We start from the raw sequence: 15,766 nt of genomic DNA on the forward strand, positions 1-15,766 counted from the left end.
TTCCTTCTATAAATTTTATAATAAAATTACCATTAACAATAATATCTTTTTGAATGCTAGGTGGTTCCATAATTAATATATTTGTTTTCAATTGATTGATACATAAGATCATGTAGATCATCCATGTAGATATGTATTCAAGACATTTTGGTCGATCTAAGACAAGTGCATTAAATTGAAATAAAGGTAGGAAAGCTTTCTTTGCCCAAAAAACGCACAACTCTAATTGACAATCTAGGTGTTTTCATAAATGTTCAATTGGATTGAGATCAGGACTTTGTGACGGCAATAATAGAATGCGAATTTCACAATGGAATTTTTTGGCTCGCACAGAAACTCCTCACAGAGGCTTTGGATGTTTGTCTTGTTAAAATATCCATCCTCGTGGCATTTTATCTTTAGCATGACAAAACATTTTTTTATTGATGATCTCCTTATACACAAACTGATACACGGATCACTCTAAACAAACTTTTGTCCATTCATTTGGTGTCCAACCTAAGTGTTTTTTTTTTTAGAAAACAAAACTCAACTTTGAACTTTACGCTTCTTTACAAAATAAGTGGTTTCTTCATTATTCTTCTCCCAAACACGGAAACATTTCAAAGACAACGTTTGGTGGTCAACACAGATCATTCAATTTGATAAAATTCAGTAATTTTGCATTAAAGACCACATCCGATTTTCTTTGATCTATTTTTGACATTCTTACCAAAAATTTTTCTTCTTTTTTATAATTAATTTAGGGTCAACTTGTTCGCTTCTAGTACTTGGTTGTTTCTTGAGCTTTATATTGTTGAACAAGCTGTCCTAATGTAGCCTTGAAATCATCAAATGGATTTGCAACTTGAAAATGAAATATTTTTGCTTTGACTGATATTAAGATTAATTTTATTACAGAGAAACTAAATTCTTGTCCCATTTTGAATTGAGAAACATTGATAAAATTAAATTCAATATGCTTAATTATGCAGTATTTAATTTAATTTTTTTATAAAAACTTAATTAAAATATTGCATAAAACGTAAACAAATTGACGCCCCTGTTAATAAAACTACAAGCGCCCTTTATATACTTTTGATCCGCAAAAAAACTATTATAGTTTTTTGGATTACTTAATTAAATGTTATTATTGAAAAATATTTTTATTTTCAGATTAAAAATATTATTAGCAATACTCAGTGAAAATTTCAAGGATATTGAATGCGTCGTTCAAAATTTATAGCGAAATATGTTAAACTTTAGGACGCTATTGCAAATACATTTTTGAGAAATATTTATTGTTAAAATGAACCTTTCTATCACAAGTTTTAAGCAACTTTGCATTGCCTATTGGGCACCACAACTTTCGAATAAGGTTGTTTTGCCGAATTTTGATTTTGCTCTGCCTGTTTTTTCCCGTACCTATCGTACGTATGTCTTTTCAAAAAAAAAAAAAAACTTAAAACCTCATTTATTTATATATATTGGGTTATAATAAATAGTACCATTTAATAAATGCATCTTTTTTATTTCAAATTTTTTACTTTCTACATACTTATTTACGTTTATATTAAATTTATATTTACTTTTTTTTTTTTTACAAATATATATTTAAGCTATATATATATATATATATATTTTACAAATATATATTTATGTGTTTTCACTTTTGAGGTTGTTACGACAAGATCTTTTGCGGTCTTATTTCAGAGAGCTTGCTTATAATTGTTATATTACTTTTGATTTCAACTTTGTAAATTTCTATTTTTTATTGTTGGTTATATATAGTTTACTTTTTTGTGCACCACTAAGCTGAACACGCTTCAACTTCAAAAAAAGTACATAAAAATTGAATAAATAGTATAAGTTTATGTGCTGAGGTATAATTTTCCAATTATTCATAATTACATTTTTTAAAACAATACTTTGTTGAAAAAGTTATGCAAAGTAAAGCTAAAAAATAGTATATTTGGGCACCTATTATTAATTGTTCTATCAAAATTGATAAAAGCACATTTTAAGCTCATTACAACACTAACTCAATAACTCATAAACACTAACTCATAACATAATGATAACTTAATAATACAACACTTACTCATAACTTAATGAACTAATAATGGACGTCTGTATGTATATATGTGGCCTTTTTTTTGTATATATGTGTAGGTTTTTTAGAATTAATGACTCTTATAAGAAAACAAAAGAGAAAGTAAAAAGTGTAACCATTAATCTTAGTCAAATTAAGTTTTGTTGTGAAAGCTAACTTAGTAAGGAGTCAACAAGCAAAGCTTCGTAAAAGCTACAAGAAGGTTTAAATTAAAAGAAGTTAAAAATCTTCTGAAAAAATTCAAAAGCTATAAATAAAATAGTTGAATAAAAAAGCAGAAACACTAAGGGTTTGGATCAAACCATTGGTGACGCAAAGAATGGTTAAATGTATTCAGCAGAAGTTGTGGTGTTGACAGTGCAAAGAATTATATATGGAAAGGAATAAATAATGTGATTAATGTGAAACGGATTAAACAATATTACATATGCAATTTGCTTATGTCATGTTAGTCACACGCGACTACCGGGACAATATGCACTTTTTTTTTAGGACTTTTGATGCCCCCGAACGCTTGGGAAGCCCTAGACTCATGCTTTGTTAGCTAAATAATTAATCCAGGCCTGCAGAACAATTCAGGTTAGTTCAAATGATTAGTTATCTTAAAACAACCTGTAGTTAATGAAATTAAGATGTTTCAAGATTTAAAAAAAATAAAAGCAATCAATAAATTAACTAGTAGAATTATGATCTTATACTATTATTAAAGGCAAAAGACATAATTAAAATAATCAATAGATAAAATACATAATTTATATGTAAACCGTAAAAATGACAAAATGTCTTTAAGGTATGTTAATATCCCTTTAAACATTTGCAACAAATCCCAACTTTGAGTTCTTTAACGTTTCCAATAAGGTCGATTATTTCTCCGGTTATATTCAACTTTGCGTACTTTCTTGTTTCATATATTGTTTCACATGTCACTCCACTCTTTGATTCGCAATTCATTGACATAACAGACATTGCAGATTTAAAATAGTCAACTTTGTTTGAATTAAACTTCAAAACAACCTCGTAAGTATCGTTATCATTTGTTATGATGTTTTTTATTTCAGAACACATTTGCTTTGAAGTGTCCTGATTAAGTTGAGAAGATCTTTTGTTTCGATTTTCGTTTCTCGTTTCCTCTTTAATGCTTATCATGTTCGTTAAAAGTTCTTCAACTTTGTGATACAAATTTTGCAGATTTTTTTTGTTCGCAGTAAGTTCATTGTGCGACATCGAGATAACACGCGTGAATCGATAATTACTCTTGATGCCTTCATTGAGTTCAAATAACCATGCAACAAAAAGATGATTGAAAAAAACAACTGATATTACAAGTTTTGTATTCTAAAGAAAAAGAAACAACATACATTTATAGATATCATAAAATTTTAGTTTCGCAAAATACAAGTTAATTAAAATACCAATTATTTAATGTTTGTTATTTACCAAAATTTTAGGCACGTGAAATACAAGTAGATTTGATTACAAGTAAGTAACAATTGTAAAATACAATTGTCTTATACATATACACAGGTACACCAATACATAACATGTTACCTTCATTATTTTGTTTGTTGTTGTTGCTGTTATTCACCAAAGTAATACTTTTTTTTTCGTTTGAGAATTTTAAACTCATTATACAAGAATATGTAGTGCAACATATTTAAAGTTATTCAATATGCTGTTAGAGCTACAAGCTTGTTTCTTTAGTTTCACAAGACTTTCTTCAGCTGGCAATACTTTCATAAAACAGTGTCAGACTTTCAACAGTTTGTCTGCAGAAACTTATTTTTGCTGTTAAGAACAAAAAACATTGAAACATGAGAGATCTATACGATTTTTTTAAGCATACTGGACTTAAAGAAACATAATATTTATTTTGACGCAATGTCTACGTAGTTAAACAAGTTCAAAATATTTTATGTAAATATAACTGTATGTTTTTTTTTTATCTTTTTTATAAAATACAATGGCATAAATATGTCAACTAGAGCTGTGAAATTGTTTTTGAGTAGGTCGTCGTAGACGCCGTCAGAATTTTTTTTGCCTATTACAGTTGCTAAAGCCATATTTAATAAAATTTATTGAGAATTTATTTAAATCGAAAAAATTCAAAAGGTTATCTGTCTTTATTATTATTTTTTCTTGGGTAGAAATTTTTTTTTTAAATAAACATTTTTAGCTCAGTAACATAAACAAACTCTAAAAAATAATATTAATTTCGACTGTAAATCCTAAAACGTTTGTTTAATAATATTAGTTACTTGACGAATGTACAAAAAACTCGACATATGTTAATAGTTATAATAACAAAAGCTACATACAATTGGTATTAATGATAATTGAAAAGGGTACCTGAAAAAAAAATAGCCAAGCCAATCCTTTTGATGATTTATATATATATGTATATACCTATAAATATATATATATTTATATATATATATATATATATATATATATATATATATATATATATATATATATATATATATATATATATATATATATATATATATATATATATATATATATATATATATATATATAAATATAAATCGTCGCCTTAGAGGGCAGAGGTTCTATCTCCATTTTGGGTAGTTTTGCAGGAGAACAAAAACAAAGTTTGAGCATTAAGCATAAATCAGCAACTTCATTTTTTGTTAGTGTTAATGTTTTTTGATCAATTAGAACTATCAAACATGATAGGAATAATTCAACTTTTTTGAAATTATTAACATTGAAGAGAGTATGGCACAAATTATAAAAGTCATCATGGAGATAGAACCTTTGCCTAAATTAATTGCGAGTTGAATGGAATTTTTGAAATTTATAAACATAATGAATTCAATTAAAATTCTTTTTTAATTAATACAAAATGCTTTTTATGATTGTGTAAACTATCAGATAATGACAATCATGGTTCAAACTTTTTAAAATTAGTAACATTTTGGGACAATTTTACAATTACCATGGAGATAGAACCTTTACTCAAATTAACTGTGAATTAAACAGAATTTAAAAATTTGTAAACAATGTTTTTTTAATCAAAATTAAATTCAAAGTGAAATCTTAATCTTAATTAGCAGAAAAATCAGAAAATTGTTATAATAGCAAAATTATATAACAGAATAATTATTATAGTAATACTGAAAAAAATGACTGACAAAAAACAAAGTCTTAGTTCTTGTTATCTTCATAGTCCGAGTTAAGAACAAAAATTGTTTTAATAGCAAAATTATATAACAGAATAATAATAGTAATAATAAAATTATATAACAGAATAATAATAGTAACAGAATAATAATAGACAGAAAACTAAGTCTTAGTTCTAGTTGTCTTCATAGTCCGATTTATCAATTTCTGACTCATCAGCAGTTGGTTCTGGTAAACTGTCTCTCATGGCTACTGCAGACGGTAGGTTTTTATATCATTGGGCATAATCTGGTGGAATAACACGCGATTTCTTCATGCGCCTGAGATCTTTTTTTTTCGCATACGAAATAGGCAGGCGAGTAGGATACAATGGCTGAGGCTCTAATCCTTCGATGTTGGATCGTCGTCCTCTTCCAGACTGTACATTTATTTCCATAAAGGTAGGCGACGTAATGCTATATTTGTACTGCATAATGAACGGTCTTGACTTTTCAAACCTTGCCCACTTAATATTCAACCAGTTGACGGTTTCACCTTTAATTTTTTTTGTACGATTTTTCACAATTTTACCGCAAAGTTGTTTTGAGTCAAAAAAATCGGTGTGTTGCAGTGGTTTAACAAGATATGGACACGGATTCTTGCGCGCTGCAGCAATCAGAACTTCGTATTCTCGTGTAGTGTAAATTTTTTGATGGCTCTTACTACATTCAATAGTACTGTGCATAGAGTCAACTTCTAAATAAGAATGATCCGACTCCATATACTTCATATCGATGCATTTCAGGTGAGTTGTTTGAACAATGTACATCATTGTCGCAACAATAAATTGGTTTCTATTTTGTCCAGAGTACGTATCACTAAAAGAAGTCACCCTCTTCATAGAAACTGGAAGAGACTTCATATAATCTAACAGAGCTGTATTTATTTCATTGGTTCCTCGTTTACCTTCACTTTCGTCCCATAGGTAACAAATTCCTTTTTTGGTCGACGTTTCATAAATAGTAAAATTATAAACGGCAAGTTTCCGCATATAGAAAATCTGTGCATCACCTGCAAATGGAAGTGGTAACACTGCTTCGAGGTCAAAAGTTATAGAACGAATGGACTTGTCAGCTGCAGATGCAGTCTTATCAGAATTTTTTTTCGTCCATAGCTTCCTTTTCACGAAATTTATGACTGTCATAATTTGGTCGTAGCGTTTCTTTATCATCACCACTGGCATTTCGAAAAGCATTGCAAATCGAGCATTGGTCTTTTTTGGAAATAAAAAATTTTATATTAAAATCAGTAACAAATATTCTTCGATATACACCGATAGAAACTGGATCTGTGATATTTTTCGTTGTGCAATAATCATCTTTGTATAGTCTATAAAGTTCTTCAATACATAGTTCAGGACTAAGGTATTTTGCCTTTGATGAAGCCCGACAGTAGTGAGATTCGACCTGAGGAAAGCTTAGGATGTGCTCTCGAACTGCATTGGTTCGCATTTCTGAAGTCTTATTGGCTGGAGTTTTTCCTTTTGTTGAATTTGGTGGTATGAAAAGACCAATCTCATTTTTATTTTTTACAACAAACTGAACAGTTTTCTTGCTTATGTCCAAAGTCGTGCAAAAAAATTTTTGGCACACTCTAATGACATTGTTTTTATTCGCTTCCACTGGCAGATGATATGCACAGGATATTGTTTTTAGTCTTATTCCTGAATTGTCACGACAACGTGAAACATTGCTACTTTTCACTAAATGGCATATGAAATCTTTTTTTCTATTTTCACCCTCTAGTTGGTAGTAGTGTTTATTTATTTCTAGTCGTTTGGTTTCCTAAAAATGTTCTCCACACTTGAATTTGCACTTTAAACAGTTCACCGTTCTAGGTGTTTTGGAAGGTACTGCTATACCTTTTCGTGTCTTGTATGCCATTCCTTTCTCTCTTTTGTCTTTTTCAACAAATCGTTTCCAAAGATTTGGTCTTTTGCATTGTTTGCGTCCAACTTTTGGTTTAGTGAAAGTTGGCTTTTTTGAACCATTGTTTAATTCTATGGTGAATTCTTAGAATTACGAAAAAAACTATTTAAAATTACCTCTGTTTTAATAAAAGGTTGTTTATTCATTATATTTCGTTTGTTATCGTCTGCCATTTCCAAGAATTACGTCATAGGGCAAAGAAGATTTCTCCGGTATAGTCAGATGGCAAAGGAGATAACACCTTTGCCCTTTTGGGATTCCGCACAAATGTAAATAGCTCAAAACTCGCACAAACTTATTGCTTTTCTCCTACTATGTGGCGATAGACCCGCTGCCTAATCTGATTCTAGCACTTAAAATAGATGTCCCTAAAGTCATAGTTGAATTTGAGCACAACATGGAGATAGAACCCTCTAAGGCGCCCTCTAAGGCGACGATATATATATATATATATATATATATATATATATATATATATATATATATATATAAACATATATAATTATAAGTTTTATAATATATATATATACGAAAAAATAAATAAGTAAATAAATTTTACCTGAAAACGCTGGTCACAACAGTCCATGGTGCCTCACTCTTCCCTACCGATAAATTACAGAAAATATATACGTTGTAAGTATCTAAACATTTTTATATTTACGATGGATAGATTTTTGAGAAGAAGAATAATATACAATGGTTGGATTTTTGAGGCGGAGGTCGATTCACATGGGTAGATTTTCGAGTTGAAGGTTGACTTATGATGGATAGATTTTTAAGCAGGAGGTTGGTTTACGATGAGTATACTTTGGAGGGGGAAGTTGGTTTACAATAGGAAGATTTTGAGAAGGAGGTTGAATTACAGTGGGTAAACTTTTGAGGAGGAAGTTGATTCTTTTATGTAACAGTTGCTCTTTGTTTCTTTGCCTCCATGAAACATTTAAAGAAACGCCATGGACATGATATAAACTGCAAACTGCAGTTAAACATAAGTTTTTTGCTTATTTTGAATTCATTTGCTAACTCTCAGTTAATAGTTAATTTTCATTTATTTTTTTGGTTATACTGACAAACAAAATCAGTAGTTATCAGTCAGACAAAAGTTTAAACAGTGGAAATGTGTTTGTCTCTTTTCCTAGTCATTAGTTGATGTTTTCAACTATTCGAGTGACACCAAACCTAATTTTGTAAAAATATAAACAAATTTGTAATTTTTTAAATTTGATGGTTTAATAAATGGATAAAAATAAATTACAGAAAAGTTCCTTTGGAAATGATTGCAAGTGACATCAAACAGTTGTAAGCTACAGGCTCGTAGGAGCAAAAAATATAATCGGGGAGGGGGGCAGTACTACCTTGAAATAGTTTTAAGGACCTTTTTTTAAAGGACATTTTTAACTCCTAAAAAATTTTTCAGATGTTTACAACATATAGATTTTCTGTATTATATCGGTAGTGAAAAATGGGGCACCATGACGTAATTTTGGTTTTTGCTATGTTACAATTTTTATAATTTTTTTTTTTTCGTCATTTTTTCAATTTATTTAATCTTATTTAATTGCAAAGTTATTGGGGGTGGCAAATGTTCCTGCTGCCCTCCCCCTTCCCCTCCGTTGCCAAGGGTCTGTACTATAACGTTTTTTTTAATTTCGTTCCTTAACATATGGATAGGCTTTAAGTATTACATAACGTTTTTTGCATTTTTTGACAACACCTACGATACTTACATATGTTAAAAACGGAATACTCCATATTTTGGTATGATGATTATGTTTCTATTTTTAGTTATATATTTAAATGTCATAAGTATGCTGAAATCCAAAGAATATAAATGAGGTAGCCTTAAATACATTCTCTGTAGCCTCGGGTTCTACAGTTTCGGGGCTCCGGGGCTACAGCCCACAATAGCCCATCTTTAAATTAACAATACTTAAATATATATGTAAAATCTTGAGGGTTAAAAACTGTTCCTTTGGAGAGAATATATACTTAAACTAGTACAAAATACAAGAGAGTCTATGCTGCTCCACCAACAGGAATATAATAAAAAAGAGGTCTGTGGAGAGCATGCACCAATAAATTATCCATTAATAATATTACCAATAATAAGGTTACAAATGCCACATTTAACAACACTCACTTACAATAATTAAATAATAAATATCACTTTCCACATGCTCCTTTTCAACTATTAAATTATTACTGTCACTTTTAACACGCTTCCTTACAATTACTAAATTATTACTGTCACTTTTAACACGCTTTCTTTCAATTATTAAATTATTACTGTCACTTTTAACACGCTTCCTTACAATTACTAAATTATTACAGTCACTTTTAACACGCTTCCTCACAATTACTAAATTGTTACTGTCACTTTTAACACGTTTCCCCTGTTAATTTGTCAACAATATTTGTGTTTTAATTGTCCTAGATATTGTCCATCAAGAGCTGCCTGTCGAGTTGGACGTTTATTAATTGACCTGAGCGCCGCCTCATTCCTTCCAATCTCGGTTTCAACTGCACCGACATTTTTTTCGAATTATCATCTTTATCTTTGTTATCTTGACCAACATCAATCTCCAGAGGAACTAATTTTCGGACAGGTTGGAAACATAACTTGGGTGCTCCTTTATTCGATATAACCTTTAATTTTGCTCCACGAATTGCTTTGTCCTTTCCTTCAATAACTTCCATTCTCCACTGACTTCGTGGTACAAAAACTTTGTCATTAATTAACATCATTTACTTTTAACTTTTCTTGCTTATTATCATTAAGCTTATTACATAAATATTGCTGTTTTAATTCATTCAGATAAACCTTACTGAAACGCTTTCAATAAGCATAAATTAAGTTTCTTAAGTAGGTGGCAAGTTTCTTGATATCACCCAACTCAAAACACAAATTCGTTTTCACATTATTTCTAAATATATTTTGTCCATACATCAAGTGAAAAGGAGTAAGTGCTTCTTCATTAACATGTACACAAGTTGTCTACTATTAATTACAGATTCGATATCGCATAAAACTTTTTGCAGTTCTTCATAAGTAACGAGGGATTTTCCCATAACCTTTAATAGTGGTATCTTAACTGATTTTACGAATCTTTCATAAAATCCTCCCCACCAAGGGGAAGCAGGTAGGATGAACTTTTTATTAATCTTTTTATTTAAACAAAACGTCTTCACTTCAATCGATTTAAATGTTTTAAAACTGTCACTAGTAATGCTATCAGGTATACCCCTGTGTGCAATGAAGCGTTTGAGTGCTCGGATGAAAGCAGCAATCTTCATGCCAGGAATTAATTCCAGATGAGCTGCACGACTAGACGCACAGGTCAAAATCAAAACGTAAACTTTAGATTCAGAATCAGTTTTTAAGTAATTTTTTACATATAAAGGTCCAACATAATCTACACCAACAGCTTGAAACGAAAACATAGAAACATTTACACAATAATCAGGTAAATCAGGAGTTGACGGAGGTAGTACTGTAGTTCCATTAATCTTCTTGCAAATAACACACTTACGCAAAACGTTCTTGACAGTCTTTTTTCCTTTAATAATCCAAAACCTTGCTCTAACTTGACTTAATGTCATTTCAATGCCAATAATTAATACCGTAAAATTGATATGTTGACCATCGCGTAAAATAATCGGATATTTTTTATTATAACTCAGTATCGAGTTTCCAAATCGTCCTTTTAATTGCAGTACGTTTTATTCTTCAGTGAACAACTTCAGGGATGAACTTAGTTTCTCGTAGTTATCTTGATTTCGTAAAAAAGCTGTTCTATTAATAACCATAAACTAAACGCCTTATCATATTCATCAAATGTTAACACGTTTTCTTTAATTGTTCCATTGTCCTTCTTAATTGTTTTTATCAAATTACTTGCAAATCTAATACCATACCCAGTTGCCATTATAAGTCTGTTCAATGTACTATACTTTTTAATGTTTATCAGAACACCAATATTACCACTAATCGCAGCCTCAACCATATTTACACTATTCTCATTTATCCAATTTACACCTTTCGACTCAATCAGAACTTCATCCTCATTCAAACTATTCTCGCTATCAAAAAATCCTACTTCAACCTCCTCCTTAAATAAAAAATTAGGTCTAGATAACCAACCGTCATTCAATTGCTTAAAACAAAACATACGAGTTGGAATATCTGCTGGATTCTCAAATCCTGCTTCATGCCTCCATTTTTTGCTCTTAACCTCTTTCCTAATCATGGCTACACAATTTTCCACCCAAGGTTTCCAAGTTTTCTCCCTCCCTTTAATCCAATGTAAAGCCACTTCAGAATTTGTCCAACAACTAACATTAATAATAAATACTTGATTTTCTATTACTCGTTTCATTTCTCCAACTAACTTCCTCAACAACAAACAACCCAATAGTTCAAACCTAGAAACAAGCAAGTCTTTCATAGCGCTACTTTTGTTTAAGCTGCCAAAAAAAAAAACTCTCACAGCAACACTCGTCTTAACTCTAAGATAAACAACTGCACAATATATCTCTCTTGAGCGATCACAAAACCCATGTAACTCCAAATTATTCTCGCCAAAATTATTCTCTCCTCTACTCTAACAAACGCATGTCTCTTTACTTTTAAAACATTCAGCTCCTCAACATTTCTCAACAATTCTTTCCACTTTAACTCAATATCTCCACCCACACTCGCATCCCACTCCGTTTTATCTCTACACTAAATTTGAAAAATTGATTTTAGTCTGGCTGTTATAGGCGAAACAATGCCTAATGGATCGTAAATTGATGCCGAAATTTTTAAGATATTTCTTTTTGTTGTTTTAAGTTCACGTGACATTTTTGTAAACTCATTAAATTGGAAAATAAATTCATCATTTTTCGAATTCCATTCGATTCCTAAAACACTTTTATACTCATGCTCTCTTTTACCCAACTCTGTTTCTAAATAAGTATTGTCATCATGATTGCTTGTTGAATTTTTTATTTCGTTTATTCTTATTATTTTCTCATTAAAATCAAAATAATTTTGTAACTCTTGACTGTTTGTTTTCCACTTCCTTAAATTGAAACCACCTTCAGACATAACAGTTTTTGACTTTTTATAAAACTCTTTACCCTTAGTTACACTTTCAGTTCCAGATGTGTCATCAGCAACATATAAATCTTCAACGAATCTTTTTACAAATTTGCCATTACGTTTTTCATGTTTTTTGAGACGATGTCTTATTGTTCCATTTAATAAAAAGGAGCAACTAGTCAGACGAAATACTACTCTCAAAAACCTATAAACAATCAATTCTGTCCTGTTCTGCTTTAACATTTTCATACCAGAGAAATCTTAAATATTCTTTATGCTCACTAGAAATTTTTACAGTTAAGAAAGCTTGTTTATTATCTGCTAATTCGGCAATATAATTTAATCGGAATTGCAGTAGCACATCAATTATTTTGGATAATAGATTAGGCCTTTAATAAAGACAATCTTTCAAGGACAATCCATTGTTAGAAAAAGAAGCATCATATACTGCTCTTATATTAGTGATTTCCTTATCTTTTCTTACAACTGGGCTGTGTGCTAGAAAGTGTGTTTTTCCTGATTCCTTAGCGATTTCATTGTCAGGAACTCAGTCATTGTCAGGAACAGGAATAATTTTACTTATTTCGTATTCTTTAAAATAATCACTTAACAAATTCTTATCACCCAACTGCCTCTTTAACCTATTCAGCCTAATCTCACAAATTTTATAGTTATCTGGTAAACAATCATGATCTGGCTTAAAAAGAAGCTTAGTTACATATCTCTCATCGTTATGCACAATATCATTTTCGAATTTATGTATCACACGCTCATCAGTAGATTCCATTTTCTCCACACTCCAAAATTTTTGTAAATCACTTCTTAGTTCATCTATCTCACTGCGCACATCTTCTACACTCCCTATTAAATTAGCATCAACGCGTAAATTCTGGATTATTTTCTTATTATCATTTATATCATAAGGCATTGGGCCACTTAAAACTCATCTTAAAACAGAGAAAGAAGCTACAGGACAGCCTTTAATCCCTCTAATAACTTTACCTGTCATAAATTTATTGTACAAATCACACCCTACCAATAAGACAATAAGAAAATCTTTAGAACCATCATCATAATCATTAAGAATCAATTTTGAAATATATGGGTAATTTTTACACGCTCGAGATATCTCTTGCCTCTGCAAAGGGCTACAAATAACTGGCACACACAGTGCCTCGACATACTCATACAAATTAGCATTTCTATGTTTTACCTTAAGTTGAACAACATCGAGCTTTTTAACCCTGGAATTGTTTACTTGACCGAATGTTTTTATTGTTATAGCTTCTTGCCTTATTGTCTTTAATTTCAATCTTTCACATACATTCTTAGTAACATAAGACCTCTGATTACCGCTACCAAATGATATTTTGAATACTCCACGCTCACTCTCTGAAAAAAACTTACCCTTAGCTGTCTGTAGTAAAATGCTATTGGAGGCACCTACAAGAGTTGCACTAGTTAGGGTTTGCTTCTTATTGCACACAGAAATGTGGTGTTTCCCATTGCATTGAAAACATGAATAGTTAGAATGACAAAATTTTGAGATATGACCTAATTTTAAACATATTAAACATCTCTTTTGGAGTTTTAAAATTTCAATTCTTGAATCTAAATTTGTTACCTTGAAGCAGTGAGAAGCCTTTTGTTTTTCTAAACAATATACACATTGTAAACTTTTTTGTTCTGGTGCTCTTTTATTTTGTGTATGAAAACCTGATGTTGTAAAGTTATATTTGTTTTTATAATTATGAAAATAATTTTGCTGTGCATACTTGTTTAAAGAATCATATTTCAAATTTTTACGTACATTTTTTTTATAAGTTAATTTTAAAAGATATTAAGCGCAACGCTCCTTAGCTTGTTATTCTTCATTATAATATTTTAAAAGTCAATCTAAAGTCCATAACTCTCCGGCAAATTTTTTAGAAATTAAAATTAAAAGTTCATTTGGCAGTTTTGCCTTAAGGATAGGAATTAATAAACAGCCGCAAGTTGTTGTTTCTAATTTTAGGGATCTTAGATTACGTACCCAGCTCTCTATATCGTTATAAAGTTTTCTTATTTTTTCTAGATCATTGAAATCTTTAATTTTCTTTATTTTTAACAAAGAATCCCTATGTGTTGAAAATAAAACTTGTGTATTCCCGTTTCCGTTTATTAAGATTTTAATGGCCTCTTTATAATTTTCTGAACTAAGTGAAAGTCCTGAGATAGTGGCCAATGCTCGGCCAGACAAATATTTTTTTAGATAGTTAAATCAATCTATATCAGTTAAACCTTCATGCCTATGAATTGATAAATTAAATTGGTCCCAAAAATCCTGCCAATCTACGGGAGTACCATTAATAACTGGCAAATCTAACTTAGGTAAAACACATTTAGTTTGATTATAACTTTTAACAGAATCTTTATCCGATTCATTTATTTTTATACTTTTTAATTTTAGTGTCACTCCAGCCATCAACACATGGTAAAACTCAACTACTCTTGCACTCTCACAAACGTCCTTTTCAGTTTCCTCTTGATTAAATTATTTATTATTTCCTCATCAATATTGTTTACTCTCTCGTAACTCTCGCTTAAATTATTTTTTAAACCTACTAATTCGGCATAGTTAAACACCTCACTCTCTAATTCCTCTCTTATTTCGCTCAATGAATTTCCAAAACTTACTCGTAATGCTCTCCTTCTCGCTACTTTCCTTCCTTACCCGGCTGCCATTTTTAAATAAATATGAACAACATCTCAGAAAAAAAAGTCGAATTTTCGTCACAATCAACACCTTCAACAATTAAATTCTAATTCTATCAAAACTTCCGTAACAAAATCACAAATAAAAAACTCAACTTATTTCAACGTTCAATAACACAAACTTTTCTTAATTCTTACTTTTTTCATAAATCTTTTTATTCGGTATCTCTTCATAGTTTTTCATCGGGCGCCATGTAAAATCTCGAGGATTAAAAACTGTTCCTTTGGAGAGAATATTTATTTAAACTAGTACAAAATACAAGAGAGTTGCTGCTCCTCTACCAGAATATAATAAAAAAGTTGTCTGTGGAGAGTATGCACCAATAAATTATTCATTAACAATATTAACAATAATTAGGTTACAAATGCCACATTTAACAACACCCACTTACAATAATTAAATAATAAATACATGCTTCTTTGCAACTATTAAGTTATTACTGTCACTTTTAACACGCTTCCTTACAATCATTAAAGTATTGCTGTCACTTTTAACAATACCTTAAATGGATTCACAAAAAGTAAGCAAATAACAAAAAAATAAATTTTTTTTTTGTTACTTTTCTGTTAAATTAAATGGCAATTGTGCCATATAGTTTAAGAAAAACCAAGTAAAAAAATTTTTTAACTTTAAGGACAAGGTTCTGCAAAACGGTATTTGTAGCGATATTGTAACAGTATTAAATTGTATTGAAGTACTCTACAAGATGCTGTTAATTCAGTTCT

General features: G+C 30.2%; 1 protein-coding gene and 1 long non-coding RNA gene across 2 annotated transcripts; both read right to left on the reverse strand.

Moving 5' to 3' along the window:
* Positions 1-2,759: 2,759 nt before the first annotated feature.
* On the reverse strand, positions 2,760-3,916 carry LOC105845922 (uncharacterized). Its single transcript, XR_010643055.1, has 2 exons — positions 3,641-3,916; positions 2,760-3,427 (listed from the first exon to the last, which is right to left on the reverse strand). It is a non-coding gene; the product is annotated as an uncharacterized LOC105845922 (long non-coding RNA).
* A 6,233-nt stretch (positions 3,917-10,149) lies between these two features.
* Positions 10,150-10,803, reverse strand: LOC136089881 (uncharacterized). Its single transcript, XM_065815974.1, has one exon. The coding sequence runs from the start codon at positions 10,801-10,803 to the stop codon at positions 10,150-10,152; it is 654 nt and encodes a 217-aa protein (XP_065672046.1).
* Positions 10,804-15,766: the final 4,963 nt, after the last annotated feature.

This window comes from Hydra vulgaris, chromosome 13, assembly GCF_038396675.1.
Source record: "Hydra vulgaris chromosome 13, alternate assembly HydraT2T_AEP".
Taxonomy (NCBI): Eukaryota; Metazoa; Cnidaria; class Hydrozoa; order Anthoathecata; family Hydridae; genus Hydra; species Hydra vulgaris.